General features: G+C 36.9%; 1 protein-coding gene across 1 annotated transcript in view; it reads right to left on the bottom strand.

The window, feature by feature from the left end:
- Positions 1-27777, bottom strand: part of Pcif1 (Phosphorylated CTD-interacting factor 1) — a 44922-nt gene extending 17145 nt beyond the window's left edge. Inside the window, exons 1-7 of the mRNA XM_083138991.1 lie at positions 27668-27777; positions 25598-25840; positions 15733-15888; positions 7737-7906; positions 5580-5734; positions 2291-2522; positions 272-392 (exon numbers count right to left, since the gene is read on the bottom strand). Of these exons, the coding sequence (XP_082995117.1) occupies positions 272-392; positions 2291-2522; positions 5580-5734; positions 7737-7906; positions 15733-15888; positions 25598-25801 (1038 nt within the window). The 5' untranslated portion in view covers positions 25802-25840; positions 27668-27777. The remainder of the gene's footprint in view (positions 1-271; positions 393-2290; positions 2523-5579; positions 5735-7736; positions 7907-15732; positions 15889-25597; positions 25841-27667) is intronic.
- Positions 27778-27805: the final 28 nt, after the last annotated feature.

Here is a 27805-nt window from a genome sequence, read left to right as displayed (position 1 = left end):
TGTCTTGCCTCTTGATTTTACAGTATGAATGCCAGAAATTATAGGAATTTTAGTTTGTTTTTTAACCTTGAAATGTCAGCTGGGACATACATATACAAAGCCCAAGTGACTGAAATATTCACAACATTTCTCCAAACTACTGAGGATATTTTGCTTGTTTTCTTCACTTATACATGCATATAGAGCTATGATACACTATTTGCAATGCAATATGACATTGTACGCTTGAAAAAATTGTTTTTATATAAGTTGGCATTACTATAACATGTACCTTCAAATGTGCTAGTCTTTCCTGAAAATCATCGTACGTTGCTCCAACAGTTTTCCTAAGCCACTGAAATGTGTCTTCTGCATTCCATTTTACTATTTTCCGACTCTCTGATGTCACATTCCTGAAAAAACATATTTATATCATTCATTTATGCAACAAAAAATAACCAGTGAAGATAGCAGTATGAAAAATAACTATTACCAATGAGCCCTTCTGTATAAACTAGATCTGCGAGTACAAGAAATACAAGAAATCTCCTCACTTGAAGCCCTCTACCAGATCAGTATTTAAAAAGTAAAAAACACTAAGTTGCTGACCAAGGCAGTTTATTAAGATAAAAAAAACACTTAACAGGTAACGTTTCAACCCTGTATCAGAGTCTTCCTCAGACGAAGAACTAAACTAAAACTAAACTAAACTAAGATTTTAGTTTAGTTCTTCGTCTGAGGAAGACCCTGATACAGGGTTGAAACGTTACCTGTTAAGTGTTTTTTATCTTGGTCAGCAACTTAGTGTTTTTAATATGGAAACAAGGCTTAATCACATTACAATTAAAAAGTATGCATAGAACATTCACCAAGAACTGACTACTACGTGCACAACTAAGACATTAAATTTGTGGAAAATTTATGAGTTTGAATAGAATAGAAAACACAATCTTTGTAGGCAGATCATACATGATGCGCGACTTCTTGATTATTTTAATTTTATTTTTTTCATGCAATCACGGGGTTCTGAGTTTAAACCCTAGTGGTGGAAGCACATTTACGGAGGTTTGGATCCCACTTTAAATATTAGACTCAGTCACGGTTAGCACACCTCAGTGGATATGTAAAATAAACATTGCCAACTCCTCATCCTTCGGCTGATGGCTGATTAACATGTCTTTTTGACAATTCAGTTGTCTTTATTTCTTCATTTTTATATATAAATGAAGGTATGACACACTGGAATGACAAAACAATATCATTATTGTTAGTAATTTTAACAAACACAGTTCTAAAAAAAAAAAATCCTCCAAAAAATTATGTCATATAGTAGGGATGGGACCAATTAATCGGTACTTTATCGGTATCGGCCAATATAGGCATATCGGTGTACCAGTAAAATTACAGATTATTTTACCGATCCCGATATATCAATAAATATCTGATAATTTAATGCAAAATTCTGCCATCTTCTTGTAATTTTTATGGTAAATCTCCATGCCCTACTTTCTAAAAAAGTAAATGTTTAAATATGCAATTTCTTTTTCACTGCAGTCACCTTGAAACACACATTTATTAAGGAGGTCAATGAACCTTTTAGGTTCTTCAAGTACCATTTCTAATTTTATATTGGATCGGTAGAATATCGGTTATCGTTATCTGTAAATTTTATATCGGTATCGGACAAAATTTCATATCAGCCCATCTCTACAATATAGCGTAAATGGGGCGTTACTTCAACCACCAACTCTTGCTGATATGTTTAAATTTGGTATGTAATAATATCCCAAAAAAATATTCAGTGCGCGACCATGTTAGCATGTTTTTACGAATATACCACTGCTACACACTACATTTTTTGTTCACTTTGTTCTAATCTGGTGGCCATGCTGGGAAAGGGGGGGCTATATATGAATTTCTGCGTAAAATTTTGATTTTATTCTTCTTTATTAAACTTTCATTATTGGAGGGGAGGGTAAAATATATAATCTCACCACCACTAAGAGTCATGTCATTCAATAAAAAAATAAAACCTATTTTTCCTTCCTACAACAATTAGTTCTTTTTCAACATTTTTTTGTACATAGCAGAGAGTTTGAACAGTTAGCACCGAAAAGTTCCCATCCAGACACACCTCTATTAGTTAATCTATTTCTATCATTATGTTATTGCTACCTGGCTTGCAATATAACCTTTCTTTTTTATGGAAGCATGAATGGGAATCACAATGGAATTAACAAAGCATAAATCATAAACAAGACCATGCATGCAAAAATAATCATATTCTAGATAACATAAAAAAAAGTCGTACCTTGATTCTATCATCTTCTTTGCAGCTTCGGCATATCTAGATAACTGTTTTCTGGCATCACCAGTGAATTTTGGCCTCACTAACTTAATTGGTATGTCATTCATAATTTCTCTATACATTGACATAGAAATTTCAGGGTAACATGTGCTGGGCAAAAGAGGGTCACTTCCTTTATCTATGATCTTCCTTTCCATCAACCATCTGTTGAAAGACTCTTTAGGAGCATCAATTGCTACAAGAAACATGTAAAAGAACAAAGATTAATCCACTAATGAATTTTGGTTGATTAATCGATTTGGAAATTTTTTTCTGCCACCATTAGTTAATCATGAAGATGAACGTGATATGATGAAATTGATGCAGGGCACTCACAAAGAATAACCATGCCCAAGCTGGGCACCCTGGTGATAGGGGTCCTGGTATTGCGCTACGACACCACTAATGAATTCTGTCAATTGCATATGCTGCATGCTGAAAATGGCAAAGTTAGAACTGGATAGATACTGATGAATTTGATTTGGGCAATATCAGTAATATATGTTCATATTTAAAAACATCTTATGAATATCCTGGAAAATAAAGTGTAAAATTTTCATTAACAATATACCAACATAGTACATTACAATTATATTTCATGATAAAGTAACTAATTCTGAGTATTTCTTTCTGGTCATAATAAAGTGTCAAACATTTTCCTGTATTATAAGTTTTTAGCTGTTCTAGGATCCCTAGAGTGCTAATCACGTATATATATGGAGTTCCCGAACTTCTTTAGTGTGCGGATCACGTATCTATACGTAGTTGAATTCAAAAATTTATTTCAACAGTCATTTGCTGTACATTTACGAAGTTAGTAATCCTGAGTAATGTTTGGACATCGTACTTCCTCATACTGCCACTAGATGGTGGGCAAATGCTCATAACGATTCTGTTCGCGTCGTTGTCTGACAGCGATATGCTTGCTCCCCTTTTCTACAGTGCCAGCGATTAGGGGGGGGGGGCACCACTCTTGTTCCTGCACTTCTTTGCCCCCCTAATTTTGGCACCTTGCCCCCCCCCCAGTTTTGGGACCCAATCACCGCCACTGCACAGTGCCGGCGATTAGGGGGGGGGTGAGGAGGGGCAGTTGCCCCCCCCACACCCCAGTTAGTTTTGGGACCCAATCGCTTCCACTGCATGTCATATATCTTGTCAACTTTTTTATTTTTAGTACATTTCATATGATTTATGATGAAATGTCCAAGGTAACCATGTGGTTATAATGTAACATATCATATATCAAAATAAAGAGGAAGAATCAAACTTTTGAATAGTGTATGATACATATATTTTACATTTTTAGTTTTTGAGATATGATTTTTTTAAAAGTAGTGAAAATGGTCAGCATTCTTGGGACGGAAAGCAACTTAGAGGTCAACACTCTAAGTGTTAAAAACATACTATCAAAGTTCCTCTATTCTGAACATAGTCAAGTTGCTACAATCCTACAACATGGGAGAGTAGAATACAATCAACAAGAATTTCTCAAGCTGACCTCCGTGGTGAAGTGGTTATGTGCTACTATGACGCCAGGGTTTGCAGGTTTGAATCCCAGTCTGGGCATGTATGTTCTATGTGAATGTCCTTTCATCAATTTCATCATATCACTTATCCCCCCATAATAGCAAGAAAAAAAAGGGGGGCAGAAAAGTAACCCTAAATAACAAAAATCAATGATAAAATGCATCAGTTCAACCCTAAGATGTATACTGCTCCTTTCACTGGAATGAAGAGGCACACCTACAGGTAAACTAGAAGATGCAAGAAGGGTTAATATTAAGGCTGATGCTGATAAATAATTTAAAATTATCCTGGAAATTATGCAAAATTTGAAGTCTCAATTTACTTTTCACCAGTATTGCATGGAAGACTTGATTTTGTGATTATATAATACATATTTTGACAGTCTGATGAAATTCTTGAATATTTTGGTAAGGCATATGTTTGGAGGGGAATTCTTACACACTAATATTAATCAATGTTTGAACAACATTTCATTGTTACAATTATCGGTATGGGATCTGGCTCAGTCCTAGTTAAAACATTACTTCATCACACATAGCTCTTTTTCTAAAAACACTTTCACATTACTATACTGCTTAAATATTCTTTACTTTCCATGGAAGAAATAGTTGCAAGGTCACAGATAACTACAGGCCTCTTATTAGGGATCCAATAAAGTTCTGTCAAATTTCCACGAGTGGCACTACATATGCCCCCTACACCTTTCGTTTCGAGGTGAGTCACATAAGAGGAAGGCAACATGCTTGTGAGTGTCTCCTCTTGAAGCCTGCTGGTTGTGGTCACTATAGTTCAACAGGGACGTCAGTGAGAGCTGGTCAACATGAGAACCACAAACAACGTTATACGGGTTGAAACTGGGAACAAAGGCTAGTGAAACAGGAAGAAAAATATGAAGGGCATTCGGTACTAATGTGGTAAATAAGAGGACAGTACAATGGTGGCTTAACAAATTCAACAATGGTGATGGATCCCTCGAGGATGCACCACGTACTGGAGGTCCACAAGTCATAGACAATGAACCACTCAAGGTAGTTATTGAGGCTGATAATGGCCAAACATGTGAGGAATTTGGAGGAGCATTCAACTGCAGTGCAGAAACCACTGTGCTTTGCCTCATGCTGCTATAATCACCTGTGACACCATTTTCCAACTTGGTTCGAAAACACTAATGCAGCTGCCACATTCTTCGAACACTGCACCTTCGTATTACTATTTGTTCTATTTGTTAGATAACCATGTAAGGGGACGACAGTTCTGAACCCTCGATGAGGTGAACCATGCACTGGATGACTTCTTCGGTTCATGTTAGGCTGTTATACCAGTGTGGTATCTTTTGTCTGCCCAAACATTGGAGACAGATTGTTGCTGATGATGGGAGGGACTATTTCTGATTGTCCATGTACGTCTTACTCCATGTTCTGGCCCTCTTTTTGCAGGGGTCAAAATCCGACAAAACGTTATTGGATTCCTAATATATTCTCATTAAAAATGAAACTGAATGGACACATTAGTTATAAATATGTGACATTTCGGTCTTTGGTCAAATACTCTGGTTCTCTCTCTCAAACAGTTATTTCCCAATTCACACACTTCAACACTGTTATCATTTTCATTTATATATGGGTATTTTAAATCAACATGTATCACAAGTATTACAGTGAATCAAACTTAAACACAAAACAAAGCATTTCGAAAAGTAAACAAAAGTAGATGAAAATTTACAAACCTTCCCTACTGTGACAAAGTTCTTGATAACATTGTCTCAACTTAGTAGCAAGGCTGCAACGGAAAGCCTCTATTTCTGGATGTGGATGGGGAAGAGTAGTGGGAGGTCGTTCATATATAATTACATTTGTTTGAACTTCCAAATCCCATGGACCCCTGAAAAAGTATGACAGGTTACAATTATATATATTCACACAAATGGATGTAGTAAAAAGAAGCTTTACAATTAAAAAGAGTTTGTAATAGGTATGGAATGGATTAATGGTCCTCTAATCGTATCAACCAATAGGCATTCTAGGTTACCGGTAGTCACCCTACTGCAGTCATTTCATTACATATAATAGGAAGGTGACTGAACCATTCAGAGAAAAGTAGGTGTTTTTTTTAAAAACACCACACAAAACAAATAACAAATATGTTGCCAGTATGTGAAGTAAGAAGCTTTTTATTATCAAAATGTTCATATAGATGTATTCCTAGTTTGTAGTTTAACAACAATGCTTAACTGAGGTAACGATCAGGCCAGTGTTTTCTTGACCTAATATTGACATTGCCAACAGTAAATAAAGCAAAGAAGAATAAATGTTAATCACAAATACAGAGCAGTAGAGATGTTTTTGAACTTAATTTCTTCTACTTCTGAAGTTAATGACAAAATCAACAAAGCATAAAAGAGGCATTTGATTGCAAAATTTTCTTGAATGGTGTCAATTACATAAACGAAAGTACAATTCTTCAGCATGTGGCTATGAAAAACTTGAAGAAAATCAGAATTATATGAGGCGCATCCAGAAAGTAAGTTCCGAAAGTGCCCCAAGATGGTACGAGTGGTCAGAGTGGGATGCGCTCGCATAGGAGTGGAGGAGGAATACGTAGCCATCCTGACGCGAGTGCAGTTGTGTGGAGTCAGTGGTGAGAGAACTGTGGCATGGGAAACATGGCGGTGTGCATACAGACTCCTGCAGAGTGCAAGTTACGTGCAGTAACCAGGTTTCTCCACACTAAGAAGCTGTCGGCATCAAAGATCCACCGGCAGTTGTATGAAGTGTATGGACAGAATGACTTGACTAAAGGAATGGTCCAAGGATGGTGCAGAAAATTCACAGCAGGCTGCACCAATGTGCATGACAAACCCATTGCACACACAACTTTCGAAACAGCAGTCGCTGGGTGACGATCTCATGCAGCAGGGTACGGGTGATCTGTAGAAACTGTCATGAGAATTCGGACATTGTGAATCGCCGGTTCTCCAGCATTGCTTGCTGCACACTTTCCACCAATTCAGGAATCACCATGGACAGTCGGCCACTACAGTGTTTGTCGTGCACATTGGTGTGGCCTGCTGTGAATTTTCTGCACCATCTTTGGACCATTGCTTCACTTATGTCTTTCTGTCCATGCAGTTCACATAACTGCCGGTGGATCTCTGACGCCGACAGCTTCTTAGTGAGGAGAAACCTGATTACCATGCATACCTCGCACTTGGTGGGAGACTGTATGCATTCAGCCATGTTTCCCATACCAAAGTTCTCTCACTACTGACTCCACACAACTGCGCTCGTGCCAGGTTATGGTTACATGTTCCTCCTTAACACGCACGTCTCACTCCGATCACTCATGCCATCTTGGTGCACTTTCGGAACTTACTTTCTGGATGCACCTCGTAGTATGTAATGTTGGACTTCAACACTTCAATATCTTTGGACACATAAACTAAAAACTTAAGTTTACGAATTTGAATAATATAAGATGACTAAAAAGTACGAAAATATAACCTATATCACAAAATAAAGCACCTTGAGATGAACAGTTTACGTAAATCCTTCAGGATATGAAACAAAGAAGTGTCAATCTGAGAGTGGAACCCCAATTTTACGTTCCCAGAGTTTATATTTTCCCACATTATACATTCAATCTTGATGGTCCCAACATAACGAAATGCTATAAATTTTTTCTCGATTTTACATTTTTTCAGCTTGGTCCTATGAAAAACATAAAATCAACTACAAACACATAACATAAGAACACCTTCAGGGTATGATGCATGCAACTCTATATGCAAATATGTTAATACGACTAGCAGAAGTGTGTAACAGTAGCATTGATGGAAACAGAAGACATCTTCTTACACAAATAAATTTTGAATAGGGCAACTTACGCTAAGACAAACTTCTTTGTCACAGGGCTCCCAGCTGCTTCCTCTGAAGCCCGGCGTTTCACTGGCATAGGTGTGGTAACTGGCACATGATGCAAAGGAGTTGGGGGTCCATTTGGTGCCGTTACTTGAGGTGGACACTGTATGCCCAATGGATCCGTAATTGGATCATACTACAAAGAAAGTGAAAATATTTTCAAAATACATTTACCTACATAGATAATCACATCACTAACACAATTACAAACAACAATACACTACACATTAGGGATGGGACAGATTAATCGGTACTCTATCGGTATCGGCCGAAATAGGCATATTGGTGTGTCAGCTTATCGGTAAAATTACTGATTATTTTACCGATCCAATATATCTATAAATATCTGATAATTTAGTGCAAAATTCTGCAATTTTGTTATAATTATTACGGATAATCCCATGCCCTACTTTTACTTCAGTCACCTCAAAACATGCACTTATTAAGGAGGTCATTGAACCGTTCAGATTCTTCAAGGACTATTTAGAATTTTATATCGGATTGGTAGAATATCGGTTACTAATAGATGATGGTCACTTCCTATTTCAAAACCTCTATACACTCTAGCATCGAGTACGTTCCTAAATTGTGCTTCCTGCACTAATATGTAATCAATGATGGACTTCTCCCTGTGACTGGGTTCCTCTCTTGTGTACTTATGAATGTCTTTATGTTGAAATTTGGTGTTGACTATTATTAACTCATTGCTGACACACAGATCAATTATCCTTTTTCCATTGTCATTTTGATGAGCCTCGCCATATTTACCCATCACTTCTTCAATATCCTTTACTTCTAGTACATTATATTTTTCCTTACTGTCATCTTTTACTTTCTGTAGTTCTTCATAAAAAACATCCTTTTTTTCCACTGTCTCATTTTTGTTTGGTCCATATGAAGCAATATACCTAGTCATATCATAAATTCTGGTACGAAGTTTAGACAGGGATGGCAACACTGGTTGGCAAGGTAACCCCGCAATGTTGGATCAAACAACAACCAGTATCATTGTGTGTTTGGCTGTGGTAGCGGAAAGGTGAATTTCACTGTGAGTCGAATGGAGTGGGGTGTATACGAGAACTGTGTGGCAGTAATCGCACTGCACAAAGTTAGCAAATCACCATCGGACATTTTCAACACCCTGCAAAAACTGAATATCAGCAGGATGTTCGTACATCGGACCAACAACAGATACTGTGACACAGGGACAATTGAGGACCGCTCCAGGACATGTAGACCTCGCAGCGTAAGGAGCCCGAAGCTCGTGAAAGCAGTGTCAGTAAACAAGCAGTGATGGCTCGAGAGCTGAACATTTTGAAAATGTCGATGTCGTGTGTGCTCCAAAGTGACATACGACTCCGTGCTTATCTGCAAAGTACTGGTAACTTCCTCACTCCACAGCTTAAGGTCCAAAGGGAGCAGAAAACAAAAAGACTCCTTCAGCGTTATCCAAATGGTGGCTACAGGAGGATTCTTTTCACGGACGAAAAAATCTTCACGATTGAAGTCTTACAATCGTCAAAAAGACCGTGTTTATGCCTCGACACCTCAGGAATCTCGTGAAAACATGCCACGGATCCTCAGAGGCCATCATCCTGCCTCAGTGATGGTTTGGTGGGGGTTTCGTATGATGGCACAACTGACCTCCACTTCTGTGAACATGGTGTGAAAACATCTGCAAAAGTGTACCAAGCGGCAGTGTTGGAGCCAGCCACCTGTGAAATCGTTGACCAGCACCATGTTCAACAATGAGCCATGGAGCTTCCAGCAGGACTCAGCACCGGCTCACAAGGCAAAGACCACACAGGAGTGTGCCTGATTTCATTGCTCCAGCTGATTGGCCCTCCAGCAGCAACGACCTCAGCCCATTGGACTATAGGTTGTGGTCCGTTTTGGAGGACATGGTCTGTAGAAAGAGGCATCCAAACCTTCCGAGTCTCAAGCGTTCTCTTCTGAAGGCAGTGGCGGACTTTCACCTCAAGACCATGCGAGCTGCGATTGATGACTGGCCTCAGAGACTTCGGGCCTGTGTGAAGGCCAGAGATGGCCATTTTGAACAGTGATTGTTGCTCTGTGTTGGCAAGACCTGTACCTTTGTAACATCCAAATATTAATACATTAGCTTGCTCACTGTGCCTGTAGTTCATTATTAACTTTGTAACAGAATTAATGATATGACTAGGTAGGTAATAGTCTGATAGTCTGTACTATTGGTATCTACAGTTAGTTTTATTAGTCTCTCGTTTATATACTGCCAGTCTTTTATATGATGTTGATATCTTTCTGGTATGATTATGCCTACTCCTGCTTTAGCTTGTTGGTTGCTGTCCACTCCTGAGTAGAATAAAATATATCCATTCCCACTTTCTGGTTCCAACAATAAAATATATCCATTCCCACTTTCTGGCTCCAACAATAAAAGATATCAATTTCCACTTTCTGGTTCCAACAATAAAATATATCCATTCCCACTTTCTGGCTCCAACAATAAAAGATATCAATTTCCACTTTCTGGTTCCAACAATAAAATATATCCATTCCCACTTTCTGGCTCCAACAATAAAAGATATCAATTTCCACTTTCTGGTTCCAACAATAAAATATATCCATTCCCACTTTCTGGATCCAACAATAAAAGATATCAATTTCCACTTTCTGGTTCCAACAATAAAATATATCCATTCCCACTTTCTGGATCCAACAATAAAAGATATCAATTTCCACTTTCTGGTTCCAACAATAAAATATATCCATTCCCACTTTCTGGATCCAACAATAAAAGATATCTATTCCCACTTTCTGGTTCCAACAATAAAAGATATCTCTTTCTGGTTTCAACAATAAAAGATATCTAATAGTCTTTCTTGTATGTAGGCATTGCTTGCATTATAGGATTATTTTCCTGTAGTTTACGGTTATTACAAGCATAAGAAAACAGTTTTTCTTTGTTTGCATTATAGAATTATTTTCCTGTAGTTTACAGTTATTACAAGCATAAGAAAAAAGTTTTTCTTTGTTAGTTTACGGTTATTACAAGCTGTTTTCTTATGCTTTTAATAACCGTAAACTACAGGAAAATAAAAGATATCTATTCTCACTTTCTGGTTCCATCATCTGTTCACATCCTCTCCCCTTCTTTTTAGTTATGGTTATTACTAGTATATGTAGTTTTGCTTTATTCATTTCTCTCATGAGTTCTCTCTCTTTACCGTAGAAAATTTGCAGATGCTAGACAGCGTATTATAAACTCTATAAAATATATAGAAAAAGATTCTCGTGCACTTCATACACATTCCAAGTTCCAATTTTCAAAATCCTGTTTCCTCTCCTGGTCAATAAAGTTCTCATCCATCTGGCATCCTTCAGTTTGCTTGTAACAAGATATTCTCGGACTAGTGGGTTCTCATATGAGAAAATGAAAAGAACATTTTGAGGAACTGTGGACCATAGAGGAAGATCAAAATGGGGAAAGGGAAAGAGAACAGTGGAAGCACGAGGAGAGCCTGAGAAACTATGGAAATGGAAAAGAGGAAGAGGATCAAAATGTGATTACCATGGGCGAACTGGATGAGGCTATCAAAAAGATGAAGCTAGGAAAGTCAACAGGTCATGATGAGATAAAACCAGAGATGTTGAGTTGGTGTTTTAAGTCCACTTTATGCACAGTAAGGCAAATCGGAACTGGACCTATGGTTTAAAGTGGGATTCGAACCACTGTGCCAAATGGGAGGCCCACCAGAGATGTTGAGATACATGGGAATGGATGGTAAACAAATGCTGCTCCAAGTATTCAACCTGGTATGGAAGGAGTGTAGAACACCTGAGGATTGGCAAGTCAGTATCATAATACCAATATATAAAAAAGGAGACAATAGAAAATGTGAAATCCACAGAGGATTTCCTTACTCAGTGTCCCAGGAAAAATTTATGCTCGAATATTGGAATCACGTTCAAGAACAATAATTGAACCTCATTTAGACGAGGCTCAACATGGATTCCATCCTAGGAGAAGCACACAGGATCTCATTTTCAGCATATGTCAAATTAGTGAGAAAGCTATAGAATTTTGAAAAACAGTACACATATCCTTTATAGATCTATAAAAAGCCTTTGACACCATACCTAGGGCAAAGATCTGGGCAATTATAAAACAAAGAGGAGTAGAGGAAGATCTGCTACAAGGCATAAAGAGTCTGTATAAAAAATGTCGCAACTATGTTAGAACTGGAAATGCTAAATCAGAAGAGTTTGAAACAACAAGAGGTTTGAAATAAGGATGTATACTCAGTCCCCACCTTTTCATCATATTGATGGATGAAGTCATAAAATTATGTAACAAAAAAGTCAAAGCTAGGATATAAAAACATGAGGCCAGTACAACTGTCACATTTTGCATATGCAGACGATATCCTAATTTTTGGAAATTTTGAGAAAAATCTACAATATAACATGAAAATTTGGAATAAAGAACTCCTTAGATATGGGATGATAATAAATAATAATAAAACAAAGACCATGATAATAGAAGAGGTAGAGCATAAAATATACCTTGAAAATCAAGAATTAGAACAGGTTAATAGGTTCAAATATATGGGAGCAACACTACAGCAAGATTGTAACATAGACAACGAAATTAACAGCAGAATACAAGTAGCACGACGCTTATTTAATGCCTTGAAGAGAAACTTCCTCAATGAAAAGGAAATAAAGTCAACAAAACTAGCAGTGTATAAAACCATATACATACCCACGATTCTGCACAACTGCGAGTCCTGGACATTGACATCAAAACACCAAAGCAAACTGCAGGCAATGGAAATGAGATTCTTGCGTAAGATAGAAGGAAAGACAAGAAGAGATAGAGTTAGAAATCAAACCATAAGAAATTGTTTGAGAGTTTCTCCCTTACTAGAGAAAGTAGAACAGAGCCAACTAAGATGGTTTGGTCACGTGAAGAGAATGGCTGGAATACACGTAGCCAAAGCGGTCTACGAAGTGAAAATGAAGGGGACAAGACCAAGAGGAAGACCTAGGAAAATTGTGGGAAGACGATGTCAAGAGAGCCATGGAAGTAAGGGGCAGTGACTGGAAAGAAGTGCAAGATCCAGTGTAAGACAGGGATAGATGGCAATCCTTCTGAAAAACCTCTACACCGCAAGGTAGAAGAGGACGGATTAAGTAAGGCAGTAAGTAAGAATATCGGTTATCAGTAAATTTTTATGTCTATACTTTATCGGTATCAGCCAAAATCTCATATCGGCTCATCCCTACTATTAATGAAATTTCAGTTATTTCTTCTCATTTACTGACATGAAATTCACCTTGAGAGCTATGAATACACAAGCATGTTATCAAATAATGTACAAAAGAAAAAGCGCATCATGAAAGGAACAGTATCTTTGCTGAATTTATATTTTTATGTTAGTTATAAAATTACTACTGCAGTAACAGATAATCAAATAATTCTTTCATAATTGTGTGTGAACATGGAAAGCCAGCAATAATTAACCTTATCTTCAGGAATACCAAAAAGAGATTAGTTGCTTGAGTGGCCAAGCACATTGAGCAATAGACACCTGATCTCACCATCAAAGGTTTCAGGTTTGCAACCTGGCTGGGCATTTTCATCTCTTTGTGAGTGTTTTATAAAATTTATATACTCATCCTTTTCCCTATGATTAGCCAAAAGTAATACAAAAACAATGTGAAATAATAAATACACAACTAAAAAAGATTAAAGTGATGAACATAGCCACACATTTTCACTTAGACATTTAAAGAATCTTTTAAAATTAAATTCAAATTTATATATTACTGAAACAAACAAACAAACAGCAAAAACAAAAATATCAGAGATTTATATAAAGGTGTAAATGAATTTACAAAGGGGTGGCAACCTAAAGTAAAGGTGATAAAAGATAAAGACTGTGATTTTCTAGCTGACCCAAGCGATATTCTAAATAGATGGAAGAACTACTTTAATGACATTTTAAATGTTCATGTAGGAGATAAATCAGAAGTAAATGAAGTACACACAGCAGAAAATTTAGTTCCAGAACCTAACTTGACTGAAGTTAAAGATGCTATTAAAGGCTAAAGAATAACAAATCACCTGGCATTGATTTAATACCAGCTGAGTTGATTAAATATGGTGGAAATTCGTTAATATGTCAAATTCATAAATTAATTTGTTTAATATGGAATAAAGAAGAAATCCCTCAATAGTGGAAAGAATCCATAATTGTTCCTGTGTTTAAAAAAGGTGATAAAATGAACTGCAATAATTACCATGGAATTTCTCTACTCTCTACAACATATAAAATATTATCTAACATTCTTTTAACAAGACTAACCCCATATGCTAATGAAATCATAGGTGATTATCAATGTGGATTTAAACGTAACAGATCAAATTTTTCACATCAGAAAAGACACTTGAAAAAAAGTGGGAATATAACAAAAATGTCCATCAGCTATTCATTGATTTCAAAAGAGATACATTATATAATATATTAGTCGAGTTTGGAATACCTAAGAAGCTTGTTAGTATGATAAAAGAATGCACCAGTGAAACAGAAAGTAAAATTTGTGTGGGTATTAATGTGTCCAAATTTACAATTCATGATGGGTTAAAACAAGGAGATGCATTATCTCCATTGCACTTTAATTTTGCCTTAGAATATGCTGTTAGGAAGGTAAAAGAAACTAACGAAGGACTAAAATTAAATGGTGTGACTCAGTTGTTAGCATATGCAGATGATGTAGACTTATTAGGGGATGATATAAATACAATTAAGAATAATGCTAAAATATTTTTCAAAACTGCTAAAGAGATAGGTTTGGAAGTTAACAAAGAGAAAACTAAATATATGCTTACAGGCCGAAACTAAGTTTTAGGTAATAACCAAAATCTAATTATTGATAACAACTTGTTTGAACCAGTTTCCAAATTCAAATACTTAGGAGTAACATTAACAAATGAAAATTATATTAAACAGGAAATAAAAAGTAGGCTTAATTCAGGAAATGTGTTACTTCTCTCTTCATAAACTTTTGTCTTCTCGTTTAATATCTAAGAAACTAAAAGTTAAAATATACAAAACAGTAATTTTGCCTGTAGTATTATATGGGTGTGAAACTTGGTCCCTTACATTGAAAGAGGAACATAAATTGAGAGTATTTGAAAATAAGATCCTTAGGAAAATATTTGGACCAATAAGGGATGAGGAGACAGGTAAGTGGAGAAGTTTACATAATTTGTATTCATGTCCAGATATTATTAGAATAATTAAATCAAGAAGACTTACGTGGGCAGGCCACGTGGCACGAATGGGAGAGGAAAGAGTAGTTTACAGGATTCTTGTTGGGAAACCTGATGGTAAGAGACCTGTAGCAAGGCCAAGATGAAGATGGAGGGATAACGTTTGAGATGGACCTAAAGGAAATCGGCAGGGATGGAAAAGAGTATATAGATCTTGCTCAAAATAGGGACAGATGGAAGGCCTGTGTTGCTGCAGCCATGAACCTTCAGGTTTAAGAAGGCTAGAGAGTTAGTTAGTTATATATTACTGAATTGAGCTCCAATAAGACCATTGCATAAATATCTGCACACTGAACACAAACACTCCACTTTCTATCTCAGTAATTTTTAGATACTTTTCTTGTCTTTAGGCATATTGTGATGATGATGACGATTAGATGAAATTTATGAAGAGGCCACAAACAAAAAAAAAACAATGCCCAAACTAGGAATCAAACCTGTTATCTTTCGTGACGATAATGCAAGTCGCCATGAAGCTGGCTGAAATAAGCACTTGAATTACGACCATAGATGAACATAAAGTCTGAGCATGTCAAACATATTCCTGCAAATTAGGTACTACACGAAGATTGAATTCTTGGTATGACGGTATTGAAACATAGATTCTTTTTATCTTTCATCTTTAAATGATGCATACTTACTTGTGGCTTAAGACATGGCATTTCCCACAATGAATCTCCTGTTAACTTATTCCAAAAATATGGTCTGTTTTCCCTCTTACTCCAGAATTTGCGCCACCCTTGATGAAGTAGCTCTGGTGGTAAGTCATGTTCCATTGATGGCACTGGAGGAACTGCCTACAAAACAAATGAGAAATATTTTAAAAATTAAAGTGTGTGCTTTTCAAATATACCAACATTTTAGAATTTATCTATTTCTTTGGTTTATTGTGTGAAGGCCATAGTAGCTCAACACTAAACCTGTTGACAGGGGGGTACGTAAGAATTCCATTTTCCCCAAGAGGACCCAGCCCCAGAATAAAAACAATCTCTCTGTACAATGAATAGTTCTTCCCTACCTTTCTTATTTTGTGTGTATGTCTCGACATTTGGAAAGTGTAGCGATTGTTCAAGCAATATAAAAGAACAAGTGTTAATATAAGGAAAGTATTACTAAATTTTGGATGAGTTATTTTTAATTTGAAGCTTTTAATTAACCATATTTATTATTATTATTAAACTACAGTCCTGTTTAACTGAATTTAATGGGACCGATGGTGCTTCTGTTCAACGAAAATTCGGTTAAATCGGAATAAAGGTTTTTTGATATACAAAAAACTTACAATGATACGTAGTCATTTAACTGAAGAACACGAATTACAGTAACATTAAGGCTCTGGTACAAAAAGCCGTACGAGTAAAACAAAGTTTAAATCAGCTTGTGAAAAAAAATTGATATTGCCTCCAGGTTTTTTTTTCCATTGTTCACAACAACTCGCTTTCTCTCTTCCGCCATAATCACTGGCGATCAGCAATAAAGATTCACTCCCTGAAAACAACGCCATGAAACTACGTACAGTATAATGCTCACTTATAGTAAGATTTCAGGTGCACTGAACTGAATTCCAAATCCTAACCGGCAGGTCTCTCTTGTCCTTTAGTGTACAGCACAGTAAGCGTGCTAAAAATAGACAGGGATGGGGGAGTGGGCGAGTACAGCCAATGCATCGTAACAATGAACTTACTCTTTGATAACTAACTGTTAGACCAAAACAAAGACAAAAGTGCTTCGTCGGTGCCCCTCATAAAACACGGTCGCGCAAGAGTAACTGCTTTTTTTAGCGATTCAGTTAAAACAGAAATTAAACGGGACTGTAGTATATTATTGGTTACAAACAATTCACATTCTAGTAATCACAAAATCTGATCAATATATTGTATATGTATATACGGAATTCAATTCAGCCCAACTTCCAATTGATTAATTCAAAATAAATCATGGGATAAAGATATTTCTTGAATGAATCAATTTCTATTTATGTCCTTTATTACTTACTGCATGTTCTCTGGAGAATGATCTTCCCCTCTCCACATACTCAGACATTATTTCTTGTTTGCAAGCATATACTTGTTTACTCTTGTCTTGGATAAAGACTAATGCTGGCATCTACTTCATCTGCCGGGTGTGCGAAGAGATATTATATGTCTAAATACTTTCATTGTTAGCTTAGGCGGATTACATTTAGAACTCCTAGCATTAACCCTTAGATGTTGGAGCCGACTTTTCCAGTTTAGCCTTAAAGCTGAGAGGTTTTTCAAGAAGGAAATTTGTTGCCAAGATTGGAATAATATTTTTATCTTGGAAACTACCAATACTACTTACAAATGATACCTGGTTTTGTTCACTAAAGATCAGAGCATAAACCTATTGTTGAAAAACGTAATTTTCCTTTACTAATTAGTAGACCTCGGATTTTAGGTTTTTAACCTATTTTTTCCTTTGCAGGTAAATAAAAAATAACAAGTTATGTCAGAGTTTCATTACAAAACGCAACAACTGACGAAGTTTTATAGTGGCTAAAATAACCTATTTTGCTTGTTAGAACCTATTTTTATGTTTGTGTGCCTAAATTATGCCTTTTTATATATATTTCCTAGGTTTTACAGAATTTTTGTATCTCACAGAGCTATTTACTGCGTTTGGTGACGACACAATTCAATGACATGGTTCAAACATGTTTTCTGTTGATTTCCCTCCCTCCAAGTGTATGATGTTCTTCAAAGCTATAAACAAAACAAAATATGTGACGCAGTGGCAGCGAATAGAGGGGCACTTCTACCCTTACTTTTGGCCCCTGCACTATACACTCTTAATGCTAAGCCTTCTGGGTAATATTCAGCATAAAATGATCCTCACACACAAAAGGAGTAGTTTGACTGTGGATACCATGAAAAAAGATCCAGGGTGGTCACTAGGACCATGATAAAATTCAAGTATAATTTCAGTATTTCAAGGCAAACTTCCGAAAAATTCAAGGGTACAAGCAGATGTTTTGTCTATTCCAACATTACGTATTATCGAGCCCCAAAACACACAAATATATGAACAATATAAAGGTAATCACCTTCAAGATATCTTATTTTGCAAAAATCGTGCGTCTGTCATTAGATTGTTCTGCAAAGGCACTAAGGAAGTGAATGGATTGAGAATATTTTCTTTTATCTTCCATGCAACTGTATTTTTAGTCTTCGATAAAAATAAAAGCTAAACTGAGAGAAACTTGCCTCAGGGCATTTAAAAATATGTATAAATTTAATGGGATTTGGTTTAATAAAAGTTACAATTTTTCACGCCTATTGAGAAAAAAAATGGAATAGAGAAAACAACTACTTCTTTTCTTCATGTTTTACCAAAATTCACACATAATTCCCAGAATTCAAGCTATTCCAAGTAGCCACCCTCATATTGAGCACCAAATTATACATACGTGATTTATTTTTCATATCAACAAGTTCTTTGCTAACAGCACAAGCATAGTATTACAATAATTTGTGGATGATGTAAAGAAATGAAAATTTGGTTAGAAAATTAATACTTGGTTGTTACTTGTTACATATATTTTTAAAATTTCTTACGGTTCTTGTGAAATTTTGTTTTTAATTATTGTACCGAATCAGTATTTTCAGGAATTTTGTAGCAATTTAAATTTTTTCAAACTTATTTTAGGATTATTAAGACCTAATATAGGATTTTTCGAACTTATTTTAGGATTTTTAGGACCTATTTTAGGAACCTAAAAGCACATTTTTAGAACCTAAAAATCCAACATTTAGTAATTAGAAGAAAAAGAACAAAGTAAAAAATATTTTCTTTTAATGTAATTAGAACTTCATCAGGCTCCCTCTTAGGCAACATGAGGGATCAAAACCATACCTGCATAGTGTTCCATTTTCGTGGAAAGAATTGTGCACTTGCTGCTAACACTTTCGGAGAAAAATATATTCTAATGTAAAATCTGTGATTTTTTCGATGAGAAATAAAATTTCCTCAAGGTTTTCAAAAAAATTATATATCGGAAACTATGTACGCAAGAGTTTATATATAGCTTATTTCTTTCAGTACCTACCAGGCTACAAGCCTATGTAAAAAAAAAAAAAAACCTTTCATTTATGAAATACAAGGAGATGAAAATTAAAAATGAAATCTGACTTCTATTTATGAAATTGGGATTTCTTTGAGCCTCCACATTCGCAATGCCAGGTCATGACAGTTCAAAATGGTACTTGCGCATTGCAATATGTGTTTCGTTTTAGTGGCAAGATGTCCAATTATAACACCATTAAGCCTTGTTTCCATGATTATGAAAAACTAAATTTGCTGACCAAGGCAGTAATTTATTTTATTAAAAACATAAACTAAAACGTAACGTTTCAACCTTCTAGCAAGGTCTTCATCAGACTCTGTATAAAGTACAAAAGTAAGGAAGATACACAAAAAGGGGTATTATATATACACAAACATTACTCCCTCCAGACTATTAGAAAGTTGTTAGGAACTTTCTAGCAGGTGGCTTTCACTTTCCAACTGTACTTTCACTTAAAAGGCTAAACATAATTACTTTCATATAGAAAGTGAAGAGTTATTCATATACAGGGTCTGTATTTTAAGTAATGAGAATTTTTTTTTCTGCCGCGACTAGACGTCAGAGCACGCTGGGACAGGTTGGAGTCGGTAGTGGGGGGGTGTGACCTTGAAAGCGCTCCAAGCGGCAGTTGGCTGCTGGCGTCCGTTGAGGCATGATCACGCGTGGCGTGGACGTCTGCAAAGTAGTGTGTGCAAGAGCAAAATGCAGCTAAGCATGGAACAGCGGTACGCGATCCAATTTTGTGTGCGCCTTGGAAAATCTGGTGCAGCAACGCTGGAAATGATTCGGCAAACGTAAGGCAGTGACAGTTTATCACAAGCGCAAGAGTTTCGGTGGCATAAAATGTTCAAAGAAGGTAGGGAGAGCATGGAGGACGAACCCCGTGCAGGGCACCCATCAACCTCAAGAACCAGATTTGCTGAACGCGGATACGCTAGGACTCGATAAAATGGTTGTTCACAAAATCATCACCGAGGATCTTGGGATGAGAAAAATTTGCACCAAGCTCGTCCCGAAAGTTTTGACGAACGAGCAATTGCACAACCGCGCGGTCGTGTCGCAAGATCTTTTGGAATGCATTGAAGACAACCCGCAGTTTTTTGACAATGTAATTACTGGAGATGAAAGTTGGATCTTCGAGTACGATCCCGAAACAAAACGGCAGAGCACCGCATGGCACACTCCTCGACCAAAAAAGGCACGCATGTCCAAGTCCAGAGTCAAAGCATTGCTGATTGTGTTTTTCAACAAGAAAGGTGTGGTCCATGCGGAATTTGTGCCTGCAGGACAGACAGTCAATGGCTCCTTCTACGTGAGGGTGTTAGAAAGGTTGAAGAGACGGGTCAACCGAGTGCGACAAGAAATTGCCGCCGATTGGAAGCTCCATCATGACAATGCGCCATGTCACACGTGCTTCGTGGTTAGAGAGTTCCTGACGAAATCTGGCATCACAACGATTACTTAGCCTCCCTACAGCCCTGACCTTGCCCCTGCAGATTTCTTCCTCTTTCCCAGAGTGAAAACAGCCCTCCAAGGACACCACCACGGAACCCTGGATGCGGTCAAAGCGGCTTGCATGCATGCTCTGAAGGCTGTTCCAGTTGCTGACTTTCAGGGAGCGTACGGCACGTGGAAAACTCGCCTGCAGAAGTGTATTGACGCTCAAGGAACATACTTTGAAGACTACTAAAGGTTTGTAGCGATATCTGTAATAAATTTTATTTTCTGGATTTATTCTCATTACTTAAAATACAGACCCTGTAGAATATCTCACGCTCTTTTTCCTTCATTTTGGCACAAGAAATTATAGGAGAATGGGATTGTGAAAGGGTAGTGAAGGTGCTGGAAACCATTTGGAATAACAGTTACAGTATAATGGGAGATAAAATAATGTTAATGCGTGAAGGACTAAATATAGGTTCTAGCCTAAGCCCAGCATTGGCTGAATTGGTTATGAATGAATGGGAAAAGAAAGTGATAGAAAAAGGAGGTGACAAAATAATTCTGTTTTGCAGATATGTGGACGATTGTTTTGGCATATGGAAGGGAACGAAGAGGCAGCTCGACATTTTTGCCAAAGAAATACAAGATGAAGAAAGAGGGATATTATTGGAACTTGAAATAGAAGAAGACAAATTAAGCTACCTAGATATATTGATGCAAAGGAAGAGAGGGCAAGAAATTGAAACCGCTTGGCATCAGAAGTAGTGTGCAGCAGGGGTATTCTGCCACAAAAGAAGTGATGTAATTGAGGTGACAAAACAAAATTTTATGAAGAATATGGAGGACAGAATCAAGAAAATATGCATTAAAGAATGTGAAAAAGAAGACAAAATAAATAGCCTATGGAAACAGCTGGAAAAGAATGGCTATGAGAAGCAGGATAGACTGGACATAAACAGAAGAAGGAAGAAAAGAGGAAGGGGAGGATTGGAAGAGAAAGAAAAAGAGGAGAGAAGGTTTGGAATAAAGAGTATGGAGAAGACCACAGAAAAGATATGCAAAGTGCTTAGGAAAGTGGGAATTAAAACTTACAGGAAGGGAGGGAGAAGCATCTTAGGAATAGTGAAGAATGCAAACAAGAAAAAGGAGAACAGAGAAGAGGAAGGGATTATCTACGAAGTAAAGAATGTCAGAGTGTGTACATAGGAGAAACGAAAAAAAAGGCTGAAAGACAGGTTGAAACAACATAGGGATGATGTACAACTTAAGAGAGAGAGAAATGCAATATTTAAACACATGAGAGAAACAGGACATAACATAGAGTGGGATGAGGCTAAGCAGATAGGAAGGGAGAAGAGAATGCTAGTGAGAAAATGGAAGGAAGCCAAGGAAATAGAGAAGAAAGGTGAAGAAGACATAATGAACTGGAATGGGGGACTGAAGTTAAACAAAGAATGGAAGAAGGTGTTAGAAATAGTGGAAAGAACAAGAGAGAAAGAGGAGAGGTGAAGGGAGAAAAATGAAGGAAAAAGAGCGTGAGATATTCTGTATGAGATATCTCTTCACTTTCTATATGAAAGTAATTATGTTTAGCCTTTTAAGTGAAAGTACAGTTGGAAAGTGAAAGCCACCTGCTAGAAAGTTCCTAACAACTTTCTAATAGTCTGGAGGGAGTAATGTTTGTGTATATATAATGCCCATTTTTGTGTATCTTCGATACTTTTGTATTTGATACAGAGTCTGATGAAGACCTTGCTAGAAGGTTGAAACGTTACGTTTTAGTTTATGTTTTTAATAAAATAAATTACTGCCTTGGTCAGCAAATTTAGTTTTTCATAGTGGCAAGAATTACACACTTGCTGCTGAAACTTTTGGAGAGAAAAAATGCTAACATAGAAACAGTATGCGGAAATTTTGCACCCTCAGGGCAACTTTTACCATTTCGCTCCTCCAACAGAGGTTTCTGACCTCGGTGATCTGCCTTTAGGACACCTGTGTTATCCTTTGACAGATGTTCCGCCTCAGACGAACTTCCCATCTGGCGTCGTCCCCGGAATGGGTCGGCACTTGGCCAGTCTGTGTGACCGACAGACCTTGTCTCATGAACGGCACGTGTCGAGGCTAATGCCTGCCCCACCGGGTGAGTCAGGAAACCGTGAGAGTAGTGGTATTTCATCGGCGGGGTACCCGGAGGAGACATTCAACTTATGCTACATCTCGTCACATCTCCTGGCAGCACCAGACTAGTCAAGTTTAACAGGATCTTCTTTTCCCAATGACATTCTCCAAGCCTGTTCCCTTGGTTGTGATCTCGCTAGACAATAGGTAGGAACAGAGAGAATCTCCTTAATCCATTCACGTGAGTCACTAATTGGATGACGAGGCATTTGGCTATTCCGAAAGATCCTAGTAGCCACATCTCTTCCCTATGCTGGCACAGGTACCTATGTACCGAGAATCTGTTGAACTTCCAACTTCTTTCTTCTTAAGAGAGTCATAGTTACTCCCGCCGTTTACCTGCGCTTCCCTGAATTTCTTCAGTGCGACATTCAGATCATCTAATATAGTCTAAATGGAATTAAACTATATTAATTGCTAATGGCATAGGTCAAGTCTCATATGGCACTCAAAACATGCTTCTTCGAATATTATTTGGTACATAGCATGTTCCAAAGTCACACAACACTCCTTGTGACAGGGGTGTCACAGATGCCATTAGCATCCACACCTGTGTGTGACAAGGTATCAAGGACGGCATCTAAGGGTTAATAAAAAAATTCCTACATGCTTTTGTTGTTAGATTAGGTGGGTCAGGTTTAGGGCTCTTAGCATTAACATAACATCCCTAAATGCTTCAACATTTGATCATGTAATATCTGGTCTCAAACATGAAAGTCTCTTTGAGCCTCATGAAAATCTGCTTGAACTAAGTATCCGAGATGAGTTTATGCGAAGAATGGTTTCTCGCTGGGAAGAGTGCATGCTTGCGTAAACTAAAACTACTGTGCATAGTAAATAATACTTAGTGAAGTTTTTAACTGTGCTAATTAGTTTCTGCAAGCTGTGAACTTCCTTCCACAATCATTTCCAGTATTCTAAAAACTTTCTAATAAACCTAAAACACTTGCAAAAAATCATTTAACATATGGAACCATTACCTTCAATTCATGAAGTAAAATGATACTGCAAGTATGCAATCAGAACTTGAACTGTGTTCATAAACAACTCCAATCAAATTTACTCTTCGTGAAGACCAATGTTTATTGGCTGAAATATTGAGACTTATACTTGAACAGTACCACAGTAAAGAATATAAAAACAATTTTTTTGTATTTAGACTTTGCGATGACTGTAGCAACATGAACAATTGGTTAAGAAATTTATATGGTTTTCTAATATGTTTGAAAATATTATTTAATGAAAATTCTGAAGTATACATCAAATCACTTTTTTGGTTAATGAGTAGCAGCTGGTTTACACTTCAAGCAAAGAAAATAGCATCAAAACACTGACAGGGGTTCTTACAATGCACCTAGTAGTCAAACTACAGTAAGAATTTACAATACCGGACCCTTCCGTAATTTCTATCCTAGTTCTTATACTCATGAAATATGTATTCCCAACGAATTATCCGAGGTTAACATCTGGGGATGACGTGTAGAATTTGTAAAATAAGCTTCACAATTTTAGCAACCATTCTCCGTATACAAGCATGGGAACCATGTTTGTTGATATGAACAATTGACGTTCGCAATCAGTTACCCTGTCTACGGCGTTGACACACTGTTGCTTTCATACTTGGAGAGCATGGAACGAAAGTGACAACCACAAGGAAGAAGAGCATGTGGAATGCAGACTGCTTATATTAGAGGTAAGTTTGGCAACAGTGCATCGAGCGTTCAATTACAGGTTACGAAAATTGCATCTTCAATGAGGAAATTTTGCCGTTACAGTGCTACGAAATTAACATTTTTTATGGGTCCGTCATCGCAATTGGCCCACAAACTATTCACGGATAGCCTCACGAACCAATCTTGGTAAGGTTAGGTTAGGCAAACATAGTTACAATTTGGGGTCGTAGAACCATGCACGGGTAGCCCCACAAACCATTCACGGATAGCCCCAAACCTTTCACCGTAAGGTTAGGGAAGCATAGTTAAAATTTGGGGCCGTAGTAATATCAGGAATATATTAATTTCGTTCTAAAATGTAAAAATAAAAATGCAATAAACATTGCTTTTGTGGTATAACTTGATATGACCGGACCCCTCTCCGATTTTCTTCATATTTGACATAGTCACTAATTGAGGCCTGCTAATCACGAATTTGAAGTTAAAATTTGTCGGAAACGTCTAGAAATTGCGAACTATTGATGCTAGCCTCATGAACCATTGGCACGTGGTTAGGTTAGGCAAACATAGTTAAAATTTCGTGTCGCGTGTCGTGGTAGTATCAGGATCTAGAAAATGCAAATAATTGCGAACCATTGGCACGTGGTTAGGTTAGTTTCGGTTAGGTTAAGCAAACATAGTTAAAATTTGATGTCATGGTAGTATCAGGAATATATATATTTTCTTGTGAAACAAAAAATTTTGCGAAAATCAACGGTTTCCATTCCGAAAACTAACGCCTTATTTTGCAATTTCTAGATGTTTCCGACAAATATTAACTTCAGATTCGTGATTAGGAGGCCTCAATTAGTGAGTATGCCAAATATGAAGAAAATCGGAGAGGGGTCCGGTCATCTCAAGTCGTTCCGCTTTTGTGGAGAAATCCAGGGTTTCTGTTCTGATCACGGACCACTCAATTTCTCTTATTTTGCAATTTCTACACAAGACCCCCAAATTTTAACTTCAAATTCATGATTAGGAGGCTTCAATTAGTGAGTATGTGAAATATTACAAAAATCAGGGAAGGGTCCGGTATTATAAATTCGCTCCCAAACTTCTTAAGAAATAAATTTGCATTCTAGTACTAACCTGCGGTGTTTGAGGCATCTGAATTCCAGGTGAAGGGACACAAATTCCAGGATCAACAGCATGTAAATTAACTGGTGCTGGTAACTTTAGTGGAGTAGGAGACACAATAGGGACTGCATCGTGAGGCAGTGGTGAACTCACTACAGGTGGTGACGATTCCCAGGAAGTGCTGGGGATTTCTTGTTTCAATGTAACTTCATTCATTCTGCATTTATGCAAGATGTTCCAAACGAATGGTTTCACCTGCAGAAAAAAAAAATACAGATTAAGAACAAAAAATCATTTTAAAAATAGTTCAGTTAAGCATTTGCATTTCATCGTATTCAAGCTTAGGGGTAAGGTTTCAGATAGTTTTAATTTTTTCAAATTCTCCTAGCAGAAAGACTAATTATCCTAGAGTTTTGGAAATCATTGTCACACGAAATTTAAACCTTTGCTTAAGTAATGAGCACTGTTTGGATTCGAAAAAGTTATGTTGAAAAAACAACTTGAAATACCTTACGCAAGCATGCACGCTTCACATGGACAATATATTCTCAGTTCACAAGCGACAGTAAGTATCATACAGTTGTGGGAATAAATGTAGGGTAACAGTATAGTATAGGGAAAACACATTTCTTCAAATTTAGAGGAGAAACTACTTACGGAACTGAGTTTCTGTAGACTTTTGAAAGCTCAAGGAAGTGTTTTCTCCCTTCGTTCAACCTATTCGGCCGGTAAATCACGTATATTTCGACATTAATGTCTCTCCGATGCACAAAGCTCTTGCCTCCATTACGTTTGACGACGTGAACTAAATATTCCGTGCATTCAATGACATAACCCCCAGTCAGTGTTTCCAAACTCGCCATTGTTTTGCCAGAACATGACAATTTTAACTGTTTGCCTAACCTCACAGAAACTAACCTAACCTTGCGTGCATGGTTCGTGGGGCTATTTATGAATGGTTTGTGTATTTATGATTGGGTTGTGGGGCTATCCGTGAATGGTTCGTGTGGTTTTCGAACCCTGAAAAAAATACAAAATGAGTAACACGAAAGTAGGTATTTTTTGGTGAAGAAGATTGCAGTGTGAAGAAGATTGCAACACTGCAAACCCACGAATCATCGACAACGCTAGTCAAGATTTCTCCGCCATATTGTGTGTGAGAGGAAAGAACAATAATTACTCGATATGTGGAAAATTGAAGCTATTTTCGTAAAAAAAGCGAAATCCCACCTTAAATAATATTTCGCAATGCATAATAGGTAAGTACGAATGTAAAAAAATTACGAAATGAACGAGTGAAATATGTTTTCCCTATACCATACTGTTACCAAATGTAGGAGTAAATCGGAACCTTAGTAGAATGTATATAGGGACTTCATTTTAATGCTAAGAAAACCAACCCTGACCTGCCTAACCTAACCACGAAAGCATATATTGAACAAAATCTTAAGCAATCGCTAAAACTCTGCAGTATGTGTTAACAGAAGTAAATCGAAATCGACCCATGTTAAAATTGCATTCGTAGCATAATGAAATCGCAATAAATCAAAAGGAACTTGGGCCAGCTTGGGTTTCAAATATTTTTTTAAAAATCTAGATTGATTCATGTTTGATCATTTTTTTTTTTACACTTAATGCTCACCGGTTTATCTCAAAGACTTAAATATTTAAACAACAATATTAAAGATAGCATTGACAATTATTATAGTAGCTTGCATAACAATGAAAAGGGAGAGCTTACTAAAAATACCACAAACGCACAGTATGGTACAGTTTGACAGAAAATTTAACAAGCATCATAGTTGACAGATGAGACAGCACATTAAAACTCAAATCTTCACGATAAAGTAATGTTTAACAAACAGTGATCAACATAAATAACCATTATTTAACAAGAAATCCCTATATGTGTGTAATTTTCACAAATGCTTAAAAATTTTGATAATATGAAGTTTGTTGTGTGCAGTGGTTAATGTTTACAAACTAACACCACACGTGAAATGCGACATTTACAAGCAAATTACGAGTAACCAAATTTAAAATACACAATTATTATTACACAAAGTTAATCCGCATACTTACTGAAATCTTTGCAAGTAAAAATAGCTCACTTTTAAACAACTTTCAAGGGATTCATTCATGATTTTTGCAAGTCAATAAAGTGAACTCCACCCAAGACGACGCCATTTGCCCTCAGCTGAAGTTGATCACGTGACGCTA

The sequence above is a fragment of the Lepisma saccharinum genome, chromosome 17 (genome assembly GCF_977018435.1).
Source record: "Lepisma saccharinum chromosome 17, izLepSacc3.1, whole genome shotgun sequence".
Classification (NCBI taxonomy): domain Eukaryota; kingdom Metazoa; phylum Arthropoda; class Insecta; order Zygentoma; family Lepismatidae; genus Lepisma; species Lepisma saccharinum.
This window is presented reverse-complemented; position numbering and strand designations above follow the sequence as displayed.